The sequence below is a fragment of the Gopherus flavomarginatus genome, chromosome 14 (genome assembly GCF_025201925.1).
Source record: "Gopherus flavomarginatus isolate rGopFla2 chromosome 14, rGopFla2.mat.asm, whole genome shotgun sequence".
In the NCBI taxonomy this organism is placed as follows: Eukaryota; Metazoa; Chordata; order Testudines; family Testudinidae; genus Gopherus; species Gopherus flavomarginatus.
This window is the reverse complement of record NC_066630.1, coordinates 32,713,870-32,731,437: the sequence shown is the minus strand read 5'-3', so window position 1 is coordinate 32,731,437 and position 17,568 is coordinate 32,713,870. Positions and strand designations below refer to the sequence as shown.

The window sequence follows — 17,568 nt, the reverse complement described above, 5'->3', positions numbered from 1 at the left end:
TCTGCATCCCACATCCTACACACAGACATCTGTGAGCAATTGTGTGATGGAAAATAGAGCTGAGGTTACATACCAAATACCCAAAATTGACATGAAGCCTGGTAGCCAGGAAAACACCATTAGAACATCTTTCATTTACTTCCCTAGAGCTAGGTTCATGCTGTAAAATTGAATCCATAACTGGGCTTCCCATTCTCAAAAGTTGGGTTGGAGGGAGTGTGGTACGCAAGAAAGCTAGATCCAGCATTTTCATTCGAACTATTGTAGATTGGGATCTGGATCCAAAAATGTGTGTGGATTTGGTTGCAGGATCTATCCTTGAGGGTCACAATTTATACTAAGTTTATAGTTATAACTAGTGTTTAAAGGGCTACTAAATGGTTAATCAATTGTTAGAGCATTTAACAAGTCAATAGGTTGTTTATGTAAAAATGATTTACAACCATCTCTATATATCTTCTACTGATGTGGTTATAATCTTCTTCAACATACAGTCCTCATGTCTGTAACATATTTATAACATCTTTTGATCATTTATTAACCTTGTATAAAACACTTACAAATGGAACATTAACATAAAATATGACTGACTGACTTCAGTGTATGCTTCATTGGCTCATTACTGAATGGATGCTATCAGATGCTAAGTATGCTATTAAAATGTTTTCCGTTTTAAAAATGTATTGTGTATCCCATCATAATTATGTCTTGATAGGAATGCCTTGTGTCATTAACTGTTTGATAGCTAATTTTGAACTTTGAGACGATATCTGATCCAGATTTGATGTAGCTATTTGGCAGATCGCTATTGCTTTCAATTTTATATTGAAAGCATAAACTTTAATGCAACAGAAAATATCCTAGGTCACAATGATGTCAAAATCTCCATATATTCACCATGACCTTTTGATCTACAAATAACCTGGAGTGAATGTATAAATACCCAATATAAAACTGCAGTTTAGTTCCAACTTTAACCTTTACATAAAACTACCAAATGCTACCTTCACATTTCAGGGAGAAAAAAAAATCTAAAATGTAATGAAACATCTGTTTATTTTCCTTAATACAGGTCAGAAGGCTCACAAGCTATATTTAATGTGTCTCTTTCCTCTCTATGTCACACAGCTAACCATTTGGAGTAATTGCACCCTACATATTCTAATGCATTAGTCCACATTTGTGATCTTCATACCCTCCAACTAAAAAATACACTAATAACTGAATTATGTTCTTTAGTACATATATAACAAACAGTTGTAAAATTTTATATGTAGTCACATTCTTGTGCATATTGTTGATTTTACTATTCAAAAACAAGCACATACATAAATGGTAACACCTCAAGAAGTTATGTGCTTAGTTGACACACATTTGTTTAATGATGGTTGAGTGAAATTTAGCACAGAATAATGCCCCCCCCAATATTTTGATTTGCCTAAAACATTAGGTATAAACATCACCACTCCATATCGAGTTATTTATCTTACATTTTGGGGCTGGATCTGAATTGGCAGCATGTTATTTGTGTTGAGATTAAGTTGATTGGAAGACAGCATTTGTACATTTTGCTCTCAATGTTACAAACATGATAGTTTCAGTGGTATAATCATTAAATAGTTTCACTTTGTACTGTGTGTATTACACTTTTGAACTCCATCAATGAAGTATCAATAGGAAACATACTGGATACTGCTTTTACCAGTTAAGTTTCACATTTTTGCACCAAGTATTTGCCTATCAAAAGCTAAACTCAATTACAGTCAATGGCGTTACTCATCAAAAGATAAATACCAAAGCCCCAATAGCTACGAGAAAAACATTTCTCCCCTTTGCCAAGTTATCGCAAAATTGTATTGCAGGGGCTTTACATCTTCCACTGAAGCATCTGATATTGACTGTTGTTAGAGAGAGAATATTGGATTAGGTGCTAGATTTGGTTTAACCCAATTCCTATGTTTCGTTCCTTATGCAGGGCAACCTGCAGTTCTGTATAACTCTGGCAACAGCTGAAATCATGTACCTATTACCATATAGGTTTCTTTGTGAGGAGGAAAGGGTTGTTCTTTTGGTTATTTTTAAACCAATTTGTTTGACATCTGCTAGGCATCACTGAAGTCATAATGAGACACATTTTATATCCTTGAAGTGGAAGCACAGAATCACAACCTGTGATGGGCAGAGGATCCGGAATACACAAAGGTATATCCGATTCAGTTTCCATCTATAATCCTACAATTCCTTCCAGACAGTACCTGCAGCATTTTCTTTAATATCCAGTAACTGGGTATAGTTAGCTTTGGCTTTTTAGTTATTTTTGTTTTTTTGTTTTGTTTGGTAACATCTCCGACAACTTTGGTAACATTAGTTTCAATCTCAATTTCACCTTTAAGTGAAAGACATTGTGGTTAAAAATCAGAGAATGGGAGTCAGGAGATTTTGGTTTCTTCCCAGCTTTATCGCAGACATTCTCTGAGATCCAGAGGATGTGATATAAACACTCGCTGCCTCCATCTCTCTCTCTAGATAACAAAGATAATATGTACATGTGCCAAGGATGTTGTGGGAGCTTTATTTAGTTTTGTGTAAAGAACATTGAGATTCTTGGATGGAAAGTGATGCATAATATGTACAACGTATTATTGCAGCTTATGGTTATGATCAAAATTGGGCAAAACTGGTGACATTTTTTCCAGGCAGTTTCTCTCTCTGGTTTTAACTACTCATTTTATGTAGCTTTTAAGTCCTCGGAATTGAACTTCTCTGAAACTGCAGATGCCCAAAACATAATACAGATCAGTTTGCAGATAATACTAACAAATTTGAAGCTGTCATTTTATACATTCAAAGTTTTGTACAAAAGTACTAGGACAACTACCATCTTGGGCTTATGGAGAGGAGATAGGGAGGGAAAAAGCCCTCTCTCACCCTCATATCAAACATGGTTTCCAGAGGCACAACTGGTCAAAAGGAGGTGGAAATGTACCATGGTGTGATGAAGGCAGACCAGGTGCGGCTCATGCCAACATCCCAGACCTTACTGAACACTTACAAATGCATAGCTGGAAACCAGCCTAGCTTACCTGTGTGTTAGCATTATCAGAATAGATATTAGATGTTAAGTTGATAAGAATGTGTTTAGTGTTAGACTTTATATAATGCTTGTAGGACTCTGCATTATTGATCTCACTTATAACCTCTGTAGCCCATGGTATAAAGTTATATTGAGTGTTTGCATTGTAAACCTCTATAATCGTGTAACTCACTGAACAGGAAAAGAAGCATTAATTAAGAGAAAGTGCTCATCCTGAATACAATCAGATGGCCCATTGAAGGCAAATGAAGGACAGAGGCTGTGTTGACTGCATTCCTCACTCCCTCCAGGAAGGAGAGACCTACCCATGAACTCATCCCATCAGTTTTGGGCTCTGGAGTGGAGGGTATAAAAACCCCTGACAAGGGGAAACTGAGGCTATGTCTACACCACATCATTTACAGCAGCACAGCTGCACCAGTGCAGCTGCACCACTTCTGATGAAGATGCTTTAAGCCGATCGGTGACGAGCTTTCCTACTGGCTTAATAACTCCTGCCTCTGTGAGAGGTGCTAGCTCTCCTGCTGACATGGTGCTGTCTATGCCAGCATTTAGGTTGGTATAAACTTACGCTGCTCAAGGGTGTGGATTATTCACATCCCATGAGTGACATAAATTATACCTCAGTAATTTATAGTTTAAACATAGCCTGAATCCCTTTTATGCTGTCTGGATTCTGAGGGACAAGGATTCTTAAATATAATTATTGAGATCCCCATGCTTGGTGTGGGGTAGCCTTGAAAGATACTTTGGTTTGACAGATTACTACAGCTCTGTCACTTTTTGAATCACAGACTGAAACTCATTTATGTATATATGCTTGTTTGCATTAAGCTGTAAGTAAGTGGAAATAGGTAGGAGCCCATATCCTGTTGCAGTGGAATTTCTGACTCTACAGGACTGAGGAGTTGAGGACTTGAACAACCAGGAACTTTAGCTGTACTGTACAAGAGGATGATCTGCCTGCAGTAAAGTCATGGGCTGATATTCTGTGTCAGATAATGCAGGTAGCTGGGTAATCTAGGCCTCTACTTCATTTCCAGTGAAGTTCTCTTCAGGAGCACAGGTCCTGACACTTGAGATTTCTCTACCCCCCTGCCCCCAATTCATGTTCCCAAGAAGGAAGTCAGTCCAAGAGGGGTGTGATTTTAAAATGGAATTCATGGCAGCTGAAATGCGGAAAGTGAATTTGAAGCTGGGGGCATAATGGCTGTTTTTGATAAGACAGAACATAAACTTGACCTATAACCCAATAAGACACCAAGCATTCATCAGCCTTATAGTCTGTACAGTGATCAGAGGAGAATAAAATGAGAAAATGTGTAAACCTCAGCATTAATATAAACACGTACCATCACACGCATACAAGTTCTCCAAGCCAACTTCAATATAGCCAACAGATCTACATACAGATCTGATAATGGAGAAACCTCAAAAGTTTAAAATGTTTAATTGAACCTGCTGAGAACCCTTCCAGGCCAAATGGGCTTTAAATCCCATACAGTTAACCTCTATCTCCTACCTGGTGTACACTTTCTGCAAAAAAGAATCTGAGGACAGTACCTCTCCTTCCTTCAATACACGCATATGCACAGTATCTTGGGATAGGGAAAGCATTCCCACCATCAAGATTACCAAGCAGAGCCACTATCTCCTAAACCAGTTTGGGGAGAAGGGGCTACAAGTAATACCCACAAGTGCATTAGGTGGTCTTGACCACTAACCATTTTTTTTCCTGTCTAACAAATTTCACCCAAAATGCAGCCTCTCCAAATATGAAAATGAGTCAAAATGGCTTCTGCTATCCTGGCTGACAACATTGGGGATAACAGCGAGTAACAGGGCCAGTCTTAGGGTCCAGAAATCAGGGCAGTTGCTCTGGACACCTGGTTCTGGGGATGCCAAATTACATCCAGGGTGTGTGTCTGCATCAAAATTGGGTGGGCAGAGAATTTGTTTTGTTCTGATCAGCTGTTTGGGGAGCACTGAAAATCTATACTGCCCTGGGCAACAAAACATGTAGCGTAGGCCCTGACAAGTAATGTTATGAATCCACTTAATATCTTGCTTTTAGTATGAATAAGCTGGTAGGAAGCATCCTCACAGTGTTCTTTCCAGGACAAAATAAATAAATAAATCCCCTCTTACCAATAAAAAAGCAGGGCTAACAAATTTCCAACACAGTCGCCAGTAGAGGCCCGGTTTGAAGCCCATCATTTGTTGGATATCTTCACTGAATCTGTCCACACCTGCAAGTTAAACACAAACAGAAGACACACAGACTTCAAGTTGGCAAAAATGATTAGACAGTGGCAAAAAACCAAACATATTTGTTATTTGTAATCTCAGAAAAAATATAAATGAGTTACTTCCAAAGCAGAAATAATGTAAGGATGAAATCCTGACCCCATTTTAGCTAACAGGAATTTTGCGATTGAGTTCAAAGGGGCCAGGGTTTCTCCCTAATCGTCTATTCATATGATACTCTAATTGTAAATTAGATGACTACTGAGAAAGACATAACAAATTTATTTGGGCATAAGCTTTCGTGGGCTAAAATCCACTTCATCAGATGCATGCAGTGGAAAATACAGTAGGAAGATATATATATATACACAGACAACATGAAAAAATGGGGGTTGCCATACTAGCTCTAATGAGACTAATCAATTAAGGTGGGCTATTATCAGCAGGAGAAAAAAAACTTTCATAGTGATAATCAGGATGGCCCATTGCAAACAGTTGATAAGAAGGTGTGAGTAACAGTAGGGGGAAATAGTTTTTACTTTGTGTAATGACCCATCCACTCCTAGTCTTTATTCAAGCCTAATTTAATGGTGTCCAGTTTGCAAATTAATTCCAGTTCTGCAGTTTCTCGTTGGAGTCTGTTTTTGAAGTTTTTTTGTTGAAGAATTGTGACTTTTAGGTCTGTAATTGAGTGTCCAGAGAGGATGAAGTGTTCTCTGACTGGTTTTTGAACGTTATAATTGTTAGAATCCTGTGGTATCTTATAGATTAACAGACGTTTTGGAGCATGAGCTTTCGTGGGTGAATACCCACTTCCTCAGTTGCATGTAATGGAAATTTCCAGGGGCAGGTATATATATGCTAGCAAGCAAGATAGAGATAACGAGGTCAGTTCAATCAGGGAGGATGAGGCCCTGTTCTAGCAGTTGAGGTGTGAAAACCAAGAGAGGAGAAACTGGTTCTGTAATTGGCAAGCCATTCACAGTCTTTGTTCAATCCTGAGTTGATGGTGTCAAATTTGCAGATGAACTGAAGCTCATCAGTTTCTCTTTGAAGTCTGGTCCTGAAGTTTTTTTGCTGCAGGATGGCCACCTTAAGGTCTGCTATAGTGTGGCCAGGGAGGTTGAAGTGCTCTCCTACAGGTTTTTGTATATTGCCATTCCTAATGTCTGATTTGTGTCCATTTATCCTTTTCCATAGAGACTGTCCAGTTTGGCCGATGTACATAGCAGAGGGGCATTGCTGGCATATGATGGCGTATATTACATTGATGGATGTGCAGGTGAATGAACCGGTGATGGTGTGGCTGATCTGGTTAGGTCCTGTGATGGTGTCGCTGGTGTAGATATGTGGGCAGAGTTGGCATCGAGGTTTGTTGCATGGATTGGTTCCTGAGCTAGAGTTATTATGGTGCGGTGTGCAGTTACTGGTGAGAATATGTTTCAGGTTGGCAGGTTGTCTGTGGGCAAGGACTGGCCAGCCACCCAAGGCCTGTGAAAGTGTGGGATCATTGTCCAGGATGGGTTGTAGATCCTTGATGATGCGTTGGAGGGGTTTTAGCTGGGGGCTGTATGTGATGGCCAGTGGAGTCCTGTTGGTTTCTTTCTTGGGTTTGTCTTGCAGTAGGAGGCTTCTGGGTACATGTCTGGCTCTGTTGATCTGTTTCCTTATTTCCTCGTGCGGGTATTGTAGTTTTGAGAATGCTTGGTGGAGATTTTGTAGGGGTTGGTCTCTGTCTGAGGGGTTAGAGCAGATGCGGTTGTACCTCAGTGCTTGGCTGTAGACAATGGATCGTGTGATGTGCCCGGGATGGAAGCTGGAGGCATGAAGGTAGGCATAGCGGTCGGTAGGTTTTCGATATAGGGTGGTGTTAATGTGACCATCACTTATTTGCACCATGGTGTCAAGAAAGTGGACCTCCCGTGTAGATTGGTCCAGGCTGAGGTTGATGGTGGGGTGGAAGCTGTCTTATTCTAGTGAAGTCCGTTTGTATAGAAGTTTGGTTATTAATGAGAGTCTCCAGGTTGGAAAGCTCTTTTTTGATGTTTTCCTGTTTGCTGTATAGGATAATGATTAGGTGGTTCCTCAGTTTTTTTGATAGAGTATGGCATAATCTCTCACTGTGGTCTGTGTAGTATGTAGATAGCAGTGGATTTTTTACCTTTAGTCCATTTGGTATGATGTCCATCCGTTTGCATTTGGAAAGGAAGATGATATCTGTCTGTATTTGTGCAAGTTTCTTCGTGAGGTTGATGGATTTCTACAGGAGATCTACATTACTCACTTCACCTCTCTACAAAGGAAAAAGGACTGTAAGCTGTCTAAACTCCTACCTGCCACATGGGGCCACAACCGTGGTACCCCTAACCCACCCAGCAATATCGTCAATCTATCCAACTACACACTCAGCCCAGAAGAAAAGTCTGTCCTATCTCGGGGACTCTCTTTCTGCCCTGCCACCCCCACCAACATGATACAGTTCTGTGGCGATCTGGAAGCCTACTTTTGCCGTCTCCGACTCAAAGAATACTTCCAGGACAACACTGAACAGTGCACTGATACACAGGTGCCCTCCCACCAACAGCACAAGAAGAAGAACTCCACATGGACTCCTCCTGAGGGTCGAAATGACAGCCTGGACCTATACATTGAATGCTTCCGCCGGCGTGCACAGGCAGAAATCGTGGAACAACAACATCGCTTGCCTCACAACCTAAGTCGTGCAGAACGCAATGCCATCCACAGCCTCAGAAACCACCCTGACATTATCATCAAAGAGGCTGATAAAGGAGGTGCCGTTGTCATCATGAACAGGTCTGACTACCAAAAGGAGGCAGCCAGACAACTCTCCAATACCAAATTCTACAGGCCACTTCCCTCAGATCCCACTGAGGAATACACTAAGAAACTACAGCATCTACTCAGGACACTCCCTACACTAACACCAGAAGAAATCAACATACCCCTAGAGCCCCGACCAGGGTTATTCTATCTACTACCCAAGATCCACAAACCCGGAAATCCTGGACGCCCCATCATCTCGGGCATTGGCACTCTCACTGAAGGACTGTCTGGATATATGGACTCTCTACTCAGACCCTATGCCACCAGCACTCCCAGCTATCTCCGTGACACCACTGATTTCCTGAGGAAACTACAATACATTGGTGACCTCCCAGAAAACACCATCCTAGCCACCATGGATGTAGAGGCTCTCTACACAAACATCCCACACACAGATGGAATACAAGCTGTCAGGAACACTATCCCTGATAATGCCACAGCACAACTGGCTGCTGAGCTCTGTGCCTTTAAACTTACACACAACTATTTCAAATTTGATGACAATATATATCTCCAGATCAGTGGCACTACTATGGGCACCCGCATGGCCCCACAATATGCCAATATCTTAATGGCCGACCTGGAACAACGCTTCCTCAGCTCTCGTCCACTCACGCCCCTTCTCTACCTACGCTACATTGATAGCATCTTCATCATCTGGACCCATGGGAAGGAGACTCTGGAAAAATTCCACCACGATTTCAACAGCTTCCACCCCACCATCAACCTCAGCCTGGACCAATCTACATGGGAGGTCCACTTTCTTGACACCATGGTGCAAATAAGTGATGGTCACATTAACACCACCCTATATCGAAAACCTACCGACCGCTATGCCTACCTTCATGCCTCCAGCTTCCATCCCGGGCACATCACACGATCCATTGTCTACAGCCAAGCACTGAGGTACAACCGCATCTGCTCTAACCCCTCAGACAGAGACCAACCCCTACAAAATCTCCACCAAGCATTCTCAAAACTACAATACCCGCACGAGGAAATAAGGAAACAGATCAACAGAGCCAGACGTGTACCCAGAAGCCTCCTACTGCAAGACAAACCCAAGAAAGAAACCAACAGGACTCCACTGGCCATCACATACAGCCCCCAGCTAAAACCCCTCCAACGCATCATCAAGGATCTACAACCCATCCTGGACAATGATCCCACACTTTCACAGGCCTTGGGTGGCTGGCCAGTCCTTGCCCACAGACAACCTGCCAACCTGAAACATATTCTCACCAGTAACTGCACACCGCACCATAATAACTCTAGCTCAGGAACCAATCCATGCAACAAACCTCGATGCCAACTCTGCCCACATATCTACACCAGCGACACCATCACAGGACCTAACCAGATCAGCCACACCATCACCGGTTCATTCACCTGCACATCCACCAATGTAATATATGCCATCATATGCCAGCAATGCCCCTCTGCTATGTACATCGGCCAAACTGGACAGTCGCTACGGAAAAGGATAAAAATAAGATATTAGGAATGGCAATATACAAAAACCTGTAGAAGAACCCTTCAACCTCCCTGGCCACACTATAGCAGACCTTAAGGTGGCCATCCTGCAGCAAAAAAACTTCAGGACCAGACTTCAAAGAGAAACTGATGAGCTTCAGTTCATCTGCAAATTTGACACCATCAACTCAGGATTAAACAAAGACTGTGAATGGCTTGCAAATTACAAAACCCATTTCTCCTCCCTTGGTTTTCACACCTCAACTGCTAGAACAGGGCCTCATCCTCCCTGATTGAACTACCTCATTATCTCTAGCTTGCTTGCATATATATACCTGGAAATTTCCACTACATGCATCTGAGGAAGTGGGTATTCACCCACAAAAGCTCATGCTCCAAAAAGTCTGTTAGTCTATAAGGTGCCACAGGATTCTTTGCTGCTTTTACAGATCCAGACTAACACGGCTACCCCTCTGATACCTAATACCGCATTCTTTTCTTCTTATTTGTGTGTGTGTGTGTGTGTGTGCGCGCGTGCATAGTACGTGTCAGAGGTATCATGTTTACAGCACTAAAAGCTAGAACCCCCTCTGTGACCAGACACAGTATACACAGTGGCGGTACAAATTTCTTCCCACTGTCCTATCAGTGAACTGTCAGAAGCCCCTGTGTCTGTCCACCTAAAGTCTTTCTAAGGCACCTTTGAAAAAGTGTTATTTGGGCTGGGACTTCAAGATCAGAGTATAGTTCAGCTTCCATCGTGACTCAGTCTCTGGAATCTCTGTTGAAATAGCATCATGGTTGTTAATTAGTGCCAGTGTGAAACTGTTGTGAGAGGAGAATCAGGCCTTTAAAGGCCATATCTCACCAGGAACATAAAGCCAAGGATGAAATGTGCTTATTTTCATGTATTTCCTTTTAGGTAATGCACCTAAATTCTCGTGTATATATATTTGATATATAGACATAAGCAGCAGTGGAAGCCAGAAAAATAAAAATTTCCAGAGCCACCTAACCTATCTAGGCAAGCACCCATCATTTACCTCACTTACACCATCCTCAACTTGTCCCTTTCTCCGAAGCCTGGGAAAATAAACATTTTTGTAGCATGTTCTTTAAGTGAAGGGTGTCAGGTTCCATGGGACCAAGGATGGACATTTGTTCCAGAGACGAGAACCTCTCATAGGAAACATCCTTCCTCCAGCCACTGCTCATTTAAACTAGAGGTCTGTTAGTGTGAGTACCTATGCACATATCATATTCTGTGGCATTGCATGAGGAAAGGGATGTGTGTTTTTTTTCAAGTAGGCAGGACTTAAACCCTAAAGAGCTCCATAGGGCTTCTAAACCAACACCATGAATTTCACCGCTGAACAAGTTGGGAGCCAGTGTGTAGGCATGAGGTCCTTCCTGTGAGAGTCTGCAGCAGGCTACCCAAGTCTGCACTAGCTGAAGGTTCTGAGAGTCTACAGGGGTCAAATGTATTGCAACTAGTCTCAAACTGATAAAGACATGTCTAATTGTAGAAAGCACAGTATGTGGACAAAAAAATTATAAAAATCATGCTAACTCATATTCATTGGACCTTTCTTGAACTTAATTCCTGACTGGAAATATTTACTTTCCACCCATAATATTTTATTAGAACATAAATTTATATATTAACTGGCAGCTTAAATTTGTTATGCAAAATAATTGTTAAATGTCTACCTTCCATATGATTAGAATGGAAATTACTCCCCCTAAGCCCTGGCTTTGTATCTGTTGTTGACATTCTTGAACTGAATTTCTCCTGGTAGCATTTCCCAATAGGAGATATCACTTTGCAAAAGTTTAATCTGTGCCAAGACTATTTTCCCACATCAGTTTATAATTACATGACCACTACTGCTGTGATAGCTTGGAAAAATTTTCCTGGTCAGAACCACCATAAAAAACCAAACACATAAATAAAAAAGATTCCTTGCTTATAAGCCTAGAGACAAGACAAAGTAATTAGAGAAATCTCCAAGAGATAAAAGGGCTCTTGGCTCAGTGCTCAATATTTCTTTTTGACCAGTGTCACACGCTTATGTAGACATACTGAACCTCCAAGTATTAATATACTGGAGAAGTACTGTATGTTGCAGATTGCAGGTTTGTTTTCATCCCCAAACTAATGGGCAAAGAGCCATAAGTTTGAAGGCTTTTCTCACTGGAACTTGTTTACAAGAGTTGAAAGGTGTTACCACAGAACTAATGCCTATTCTTAGGGAACAATTCAAATGGAACCAGTTGACTTGCATAACTTTGCTTCAGTACCCACATTTAACTCATTCTTTCCTCCCAGAATGGTTAGACTAGCTAACTAGCTATTTTCAGAGTTGCATAGTCCTATATACCATGATCAAAAAGACTTTAGATACAAATGTATCTAAAGTCTTTTTGATCATGGTATATAGGACTATGCAACTCTGAAAATAAAGGAACTTTGTTCCCCACATCCCCCACTGCAGATTCAATATAGCAACCCAGCTCTGCCCCATCACTGTCAATATGAAGAACATACCAAATCCATGATATTCTTAACCTATACTTAACCTACAATTCTTAACCTATAGAAGGACTTTTCTTCTATGATATGTTTCCGTGTACAGGATTCAACCCACCTGTTTGCACTGTTTCTCATATTTTATTAAACTTGTTTAACTCTGATATGCTGGCTTTAAAATTTTGTAGGAGCTGATTCTCATTTACATCAGTGTCTCTTTACATTGTCAGAAGAGCGATTGAGAATCAGGCTCAGAGTCCATTAGACAATACTGCTGCTTAGTGCTTTAGAAATGTGCAGTTTAAAGGCCCCAGTTCAGCAAAATACTTGAGCATGTGCTTAACTTTAAGCTCAGGAGTAATCCATTCCTTTTCAGCAAAACACTCTAGCCACTTTAGTGCAGTTACAATACATACTTCTTTGTTCTTTTATTTCTGTTCATACTCTGACAGTCTCAAACTACCTCTGCAAACCTGTGCTGACTATCTGCTCTGTAAAGTTTGCTTTTATTTTTAACATTTTAAATTGTCATATATAAACTCTTCTCACCCATTTTAATCATGTGACTTTAACGTTTGACATTCCTAATTCTGCCCAATTCAGTTAGGTAAAGAATTCTTCCCAGCTTCCTATCCTAAATTCTTTGAATCTTGATTTGTACTGTTGATCAGTGGCTGCATGCCACCAAAACAGCTATATGTTACTATGGGTGATGTATACACCCTCAACAACCTTTTGCAACCCTGACAACAAAGCATGTAGGTTCTATAAATATAAATTAGTAAAGTTTATGAAGTGCTTCTGAAATCTTTGGAAGTAAAAAGAGTCATATACTTTCAATGTAAGAGGTGATGATACATGCTGCAGTTAGTTGCTTTGTCTTTTAGGATCAAACTCTGCTCTCTCTGGCATCAGTGACAAAACTCCCACTAACTAGGTTTTGGCCCATCTGGAGATTGGAATAGACAGTGTAAACCATGGCATACACACATCATTTATCAGAAAAAAGTTATTACCCAATAGTGCTGGAAGAACCAGGGTATTGTTTGGATTGTGTGTAAAACTGAGTTCTGAGAACTATTTGTTCATTTAATTGGATTTTCTTTTTTTTGGAAGGAAATTTAATATCCATTTAATTTAAATTAATTTAGTTTTTTAACTGTATCAAATTGTTAGCCTGTGGCAGGCCACCAAACGGCGAGAATACACCACACCCTATAGGCACAATATTCATACAAGAGTGAAAGTGCCTTCTGAAGCAGTACCGAGCCATGGTAGGACATGCAGATACCTTAGGTACTCAGTGATATGTTCTGTTCACACTTGGCACAGGCAACTCAACAGCTAGTGACAATAATAGCAGGACAAATGAAAAAGCAGCACTGCAATCATGTAGGGAGAAAACATATCCTAGACTGTCACAACTGGGCGTCCTTCTGGATGCTATGTAATCTGGCACCAGTAGAGACAGTGAAAATGGAGGTGGAATTGAAGAGCAAGGGGCACAAGCCAGGACAGTTATGATATGGGATAGGTATAGCTATGTTTGCAGTGGCATGTGAATATAAATACAGCAGAAGCATTATGGATCCCATCTAAATCCTTCTGACGCCAAGGAAGTCTTTACAGGGACTCGGCCTTATAAAACCATGGGTTGAAAGGGGCACCCTCCCACTAACCACCCTTCTTTCTCCTTTATTTCTCTTGTCTGTTTCTCTTTGCCAGCTTCTCCCCATATTCCTGTTCTTGCTCAAAACTTGAACCGAATATCCACAGTATTTTTTGGACACAGAAAACTTTGGTTCTCGATTTTAATAATTACATTTCAGTTTTGTACATGACCTCCTTGTTTCCAGGGACAAGACTGGAGCCAAAGTGAGAGAGAAAGCCACACGAAATGGAGAAAGATGCTACTGACATGGTACTTTTGGTCCAGCAAGCGGAAAGTTCAGGGAATCTAATGGGAGTGCCTATACTTGTGAGATTATCACCCAGTCTTGCAGACCCAAGATGGTCAGAAGCATTTGAACTTTTGGCTGCTTATCTGAACAGACCTCCTGAACTGCTTTGAGTTTCACATTTCCCTAATCATAATACGGAGACAGGGTGAAAATCACCCAAAACAAAGCACACTATCATGACTGGCTCTCTGCAGTGGGATGAATTGCACCCTTAGAGTAAAATTCTGGTGCTTTAAAGTTCACGGAAAGCATCACACATACACTCAAATTGAATTCAAAAGAGTATGTGTGGACTCTGTCTTCCACTAGCCCCCCAGTTCAAGCATGAAGTATGTGACCAAGATACTTTGGTTAAAAATCCTTCAGAAATAATATTAAAAATACCTCCAAGTTTACCCCGGTCTTAGAGAACTTCCCTTTGCAAAGCAAAGAACAACACAGAATTCCATTTCTACTGAATTAAATCATTTAAGTCCTCTAAAAGTAGCTTTCAAACAACATGCTTCTTTTTAATGCTGTATTTTTGTTTTCAAGTAACAGCTCTGAAAAGGGGCCTCCATAGCAGGTGGGTATATCTATCTATATTTATCAATATATATTGCTCGCTTTCTTCAGGTTTCTTGAAAGCCACTCACCCGATTTCATTTGTGCTTCTATAATGTGGCACATGGGGGAGGGGGAGAACCCTACATAGTGGTGGCTGTTGCAATCACGAGCAGGATTTGGTATTATAAACCCAACATTTGATTTAATCACCAGTTGAGAGAACCTGTATCACTCTTAATATATGAGTGCCAGCGTGAACTTCATCTCTGTTTCTCACTGGGAAAGCAGTTATGATGAACTTAAGTTTTATGACCAAAGACCTTAAATAAATACATTAGTGCTAAAGAGAATTTCAGTGTAATACATGAATTTCTCTGAAATACATAAACAGCAAAGCTGTTTTATCAGTGTGTCCACACTAATGTTTTGTTACTCCACTTACGACCATTGGCATGGTTCTTGCATAAATAATTGTTCTGGACATGGCAATCAAATTAATAGGCATAAAAGAATAGCTTAGTAAAAAATATGACAAATAGATCCCAGCTGTAACTGAAAATTATCCTTTAACATAGCATTATGCTTTCATCTCAACTGCATAAAGACCACTGTATTTAGTCAGGATGAAATTTCATACACTGCAGATGCCCCTGCACAATGCTTTGCTGTGTGATTTGCTTATGGCCTCATTATGGATTTAGGGAGTAAATCATTCCAGTGCTGAGGGCCAGCATGAGGCCCAGAGACCACTCAAGCCCTCCATAAACCCCTGTGTAGTCCATTGGCCCTGGAGATAAACTGTTTTCTCTTATCTGAAAGAGGTAGGTGTCCAAAACATGATGATCAGTTCTCAGAATCTGGAATCCTAAAGTTATACATATATATATATATATATCTCAATCACTTATCTTCTATTTCATTTTGCTATGTTGAATATGTCCTGATCCATACTCTTTTAACCTTATGTTTTATACAAATTAAAATTATTTTTGAATTGAAAAGAAGATATACGTCAATCACAATTTAAATGGCATATCTGATCAAAGAATGGCAGGCAAACTTAATCTTTAAAATTGGACTTGAGTTAATTCAACCATGTTTACCCTCTTTGTGCATTTTCCCATGAATGTGTATTCACAGGTTTTGTTTGGATAAATATTAGGTGAGGTTTTATTTGTGTAGATATGGACAGCATCGGGAGGATATTTGTATTTGCATGTTGGAAGCACTTGATTGTCACATGTACAGGCCTTTGGGAGCAAGGTGTTAGGAAGCAGGAAAAGAACAGAAGAATGAGAGATGTAGCAATTTTTCAATCAGACAGTTGAGCCACCACTTGACATGAGCAGCAATAAGGGAAGGAGGATAGAGGGGGATGCTACAGAAGCTCTCTTTAAAATTGCCCTATGGAACCAACTCAGCAGTGTGCAGGGTGCTGCAGCCATGTGGTCACCCAACACGGAAGGACTGCTGTGGTTAGGAGGTACCCTCATGAGGTGCGCACGGAGCAGTAGGGTGCATGCATAGCCAGTGTAGGAAGGTTTGGAGGCCACCACAATTGACACTTCTGTTAGACCTGGGAGAAGAGTGGAGAACATTTTCCCCAATTTATTCATGAATTCCAAATTTCTATTCATTCCAACCACATTTGCACCATTTGTGTTTGCTTTTCTACGACTATTTCTGTGACTACATAGATTGCTTCCGTCAACGTGCACGGGATGAAATTGTGGAAAAGCAGCATCACTCGCTCCATAACCTAGGCTGTGCTGAACACAATGCCATCAACAGCCTCAAGAACAACTCTGACATCATAATCAAAAAGGCTGACAAAGGAGGTGTTGTCGTCGTCATGAATAGGTCGGAATATGAACAAGAGTCTGCTAGGCAGCTCTCTAACTCCACATTCTACAGGCCATTACCCTCTGATCCCACTGATGATTACCAAAAGAAACTACAGCATCTGCTCAAAAAACTCCCTGAGAAAGCACAGGAACAGATCTGTACAGACACATGCCTAGAACCTCGACCAGGTGTATTCTATTTGCTACCCAAGATCCATAAACCTGGAAATCCTGGACGCCCCATCATCTCAAGCATTGGCACCTTAACAGCAGGATTGTCTGGATATGTGGACTCTCTCTCAGGCCATATGCTACCAGCACTCCCAGCTATCTTCGAGACACCACTGACTTCCTGAGGAAACTACAATCCATTGATGATCTTCCAGAAAACACCATCATGGCCACTATGGATGTGGAAGCCCTCTACACCAACATTCCACACAAAGATGGACTACAAGCCATCAGGAATAGTATCCCCGATAATATCACGGCTAACCTGGTGGCTGAACTTTGTGATTTTTTCCTCACCCACAATTATTTCACATTTGGGGACAATATATACCTTTAAGTCAGCGGCACTGCTATGGGTACCTGCATGGCCCCATAGTATGCCAACATCTTTATGGCTGACTTAGAACAATGATTCCTTAGCTCTCATTCCCTAACGCCCCTACTCTACTTGTGCTACATTGATAACATCTTCATCATCTCGACTCATGGAAAAGAAGCCCTCGAGGAATTCCACCGTGATTTTAACAATTTCCATCCCACCATCAACCTCAGCCTAAACCAATCCACACAAGCAGTCCATTTCCTAGACACTACTGTGCTAATAAGTGATGGTCACATAAACACCACCCTATACCGGAAATCCACTGACCACTATACTTACCTACATGCCTCCAGCTTCCATCCAGGACACACCACACAATCCATTGTCTACAGCCAAGCTCTAAGATACAACCATATTTGCTCCAATCCCTCAGACAGAGATAAAAACCTACAAGATCTCTATCAAGCATTCTTAAA

At 41.0% G+C, this 17,568-nt stretch overlaps 1 protein-coding gene across 1 annotated transcript in view; it reads right to left on the bottom strand.

Moving 5' to 3' along the window:
* SLC6A2 (solute carrier family 6 member 2) overlaps positions 1–17,568 on the bottom strand; it is a 112,481-nt gene that overhangs the window by 14,786 nt on the left and 80,127 nt on the right. Inside the window, exon 12 of the mRNA XM_050922700.1 lies at positions 5,243–5,343. Within this exon, the coding sequence (XP_050778657.1) occupies positions 5,243–5,343 (101 nt within the window). The remainder of the gene's footprint in view (positions 1–5,242; positions 5,344–17,568) is intronic.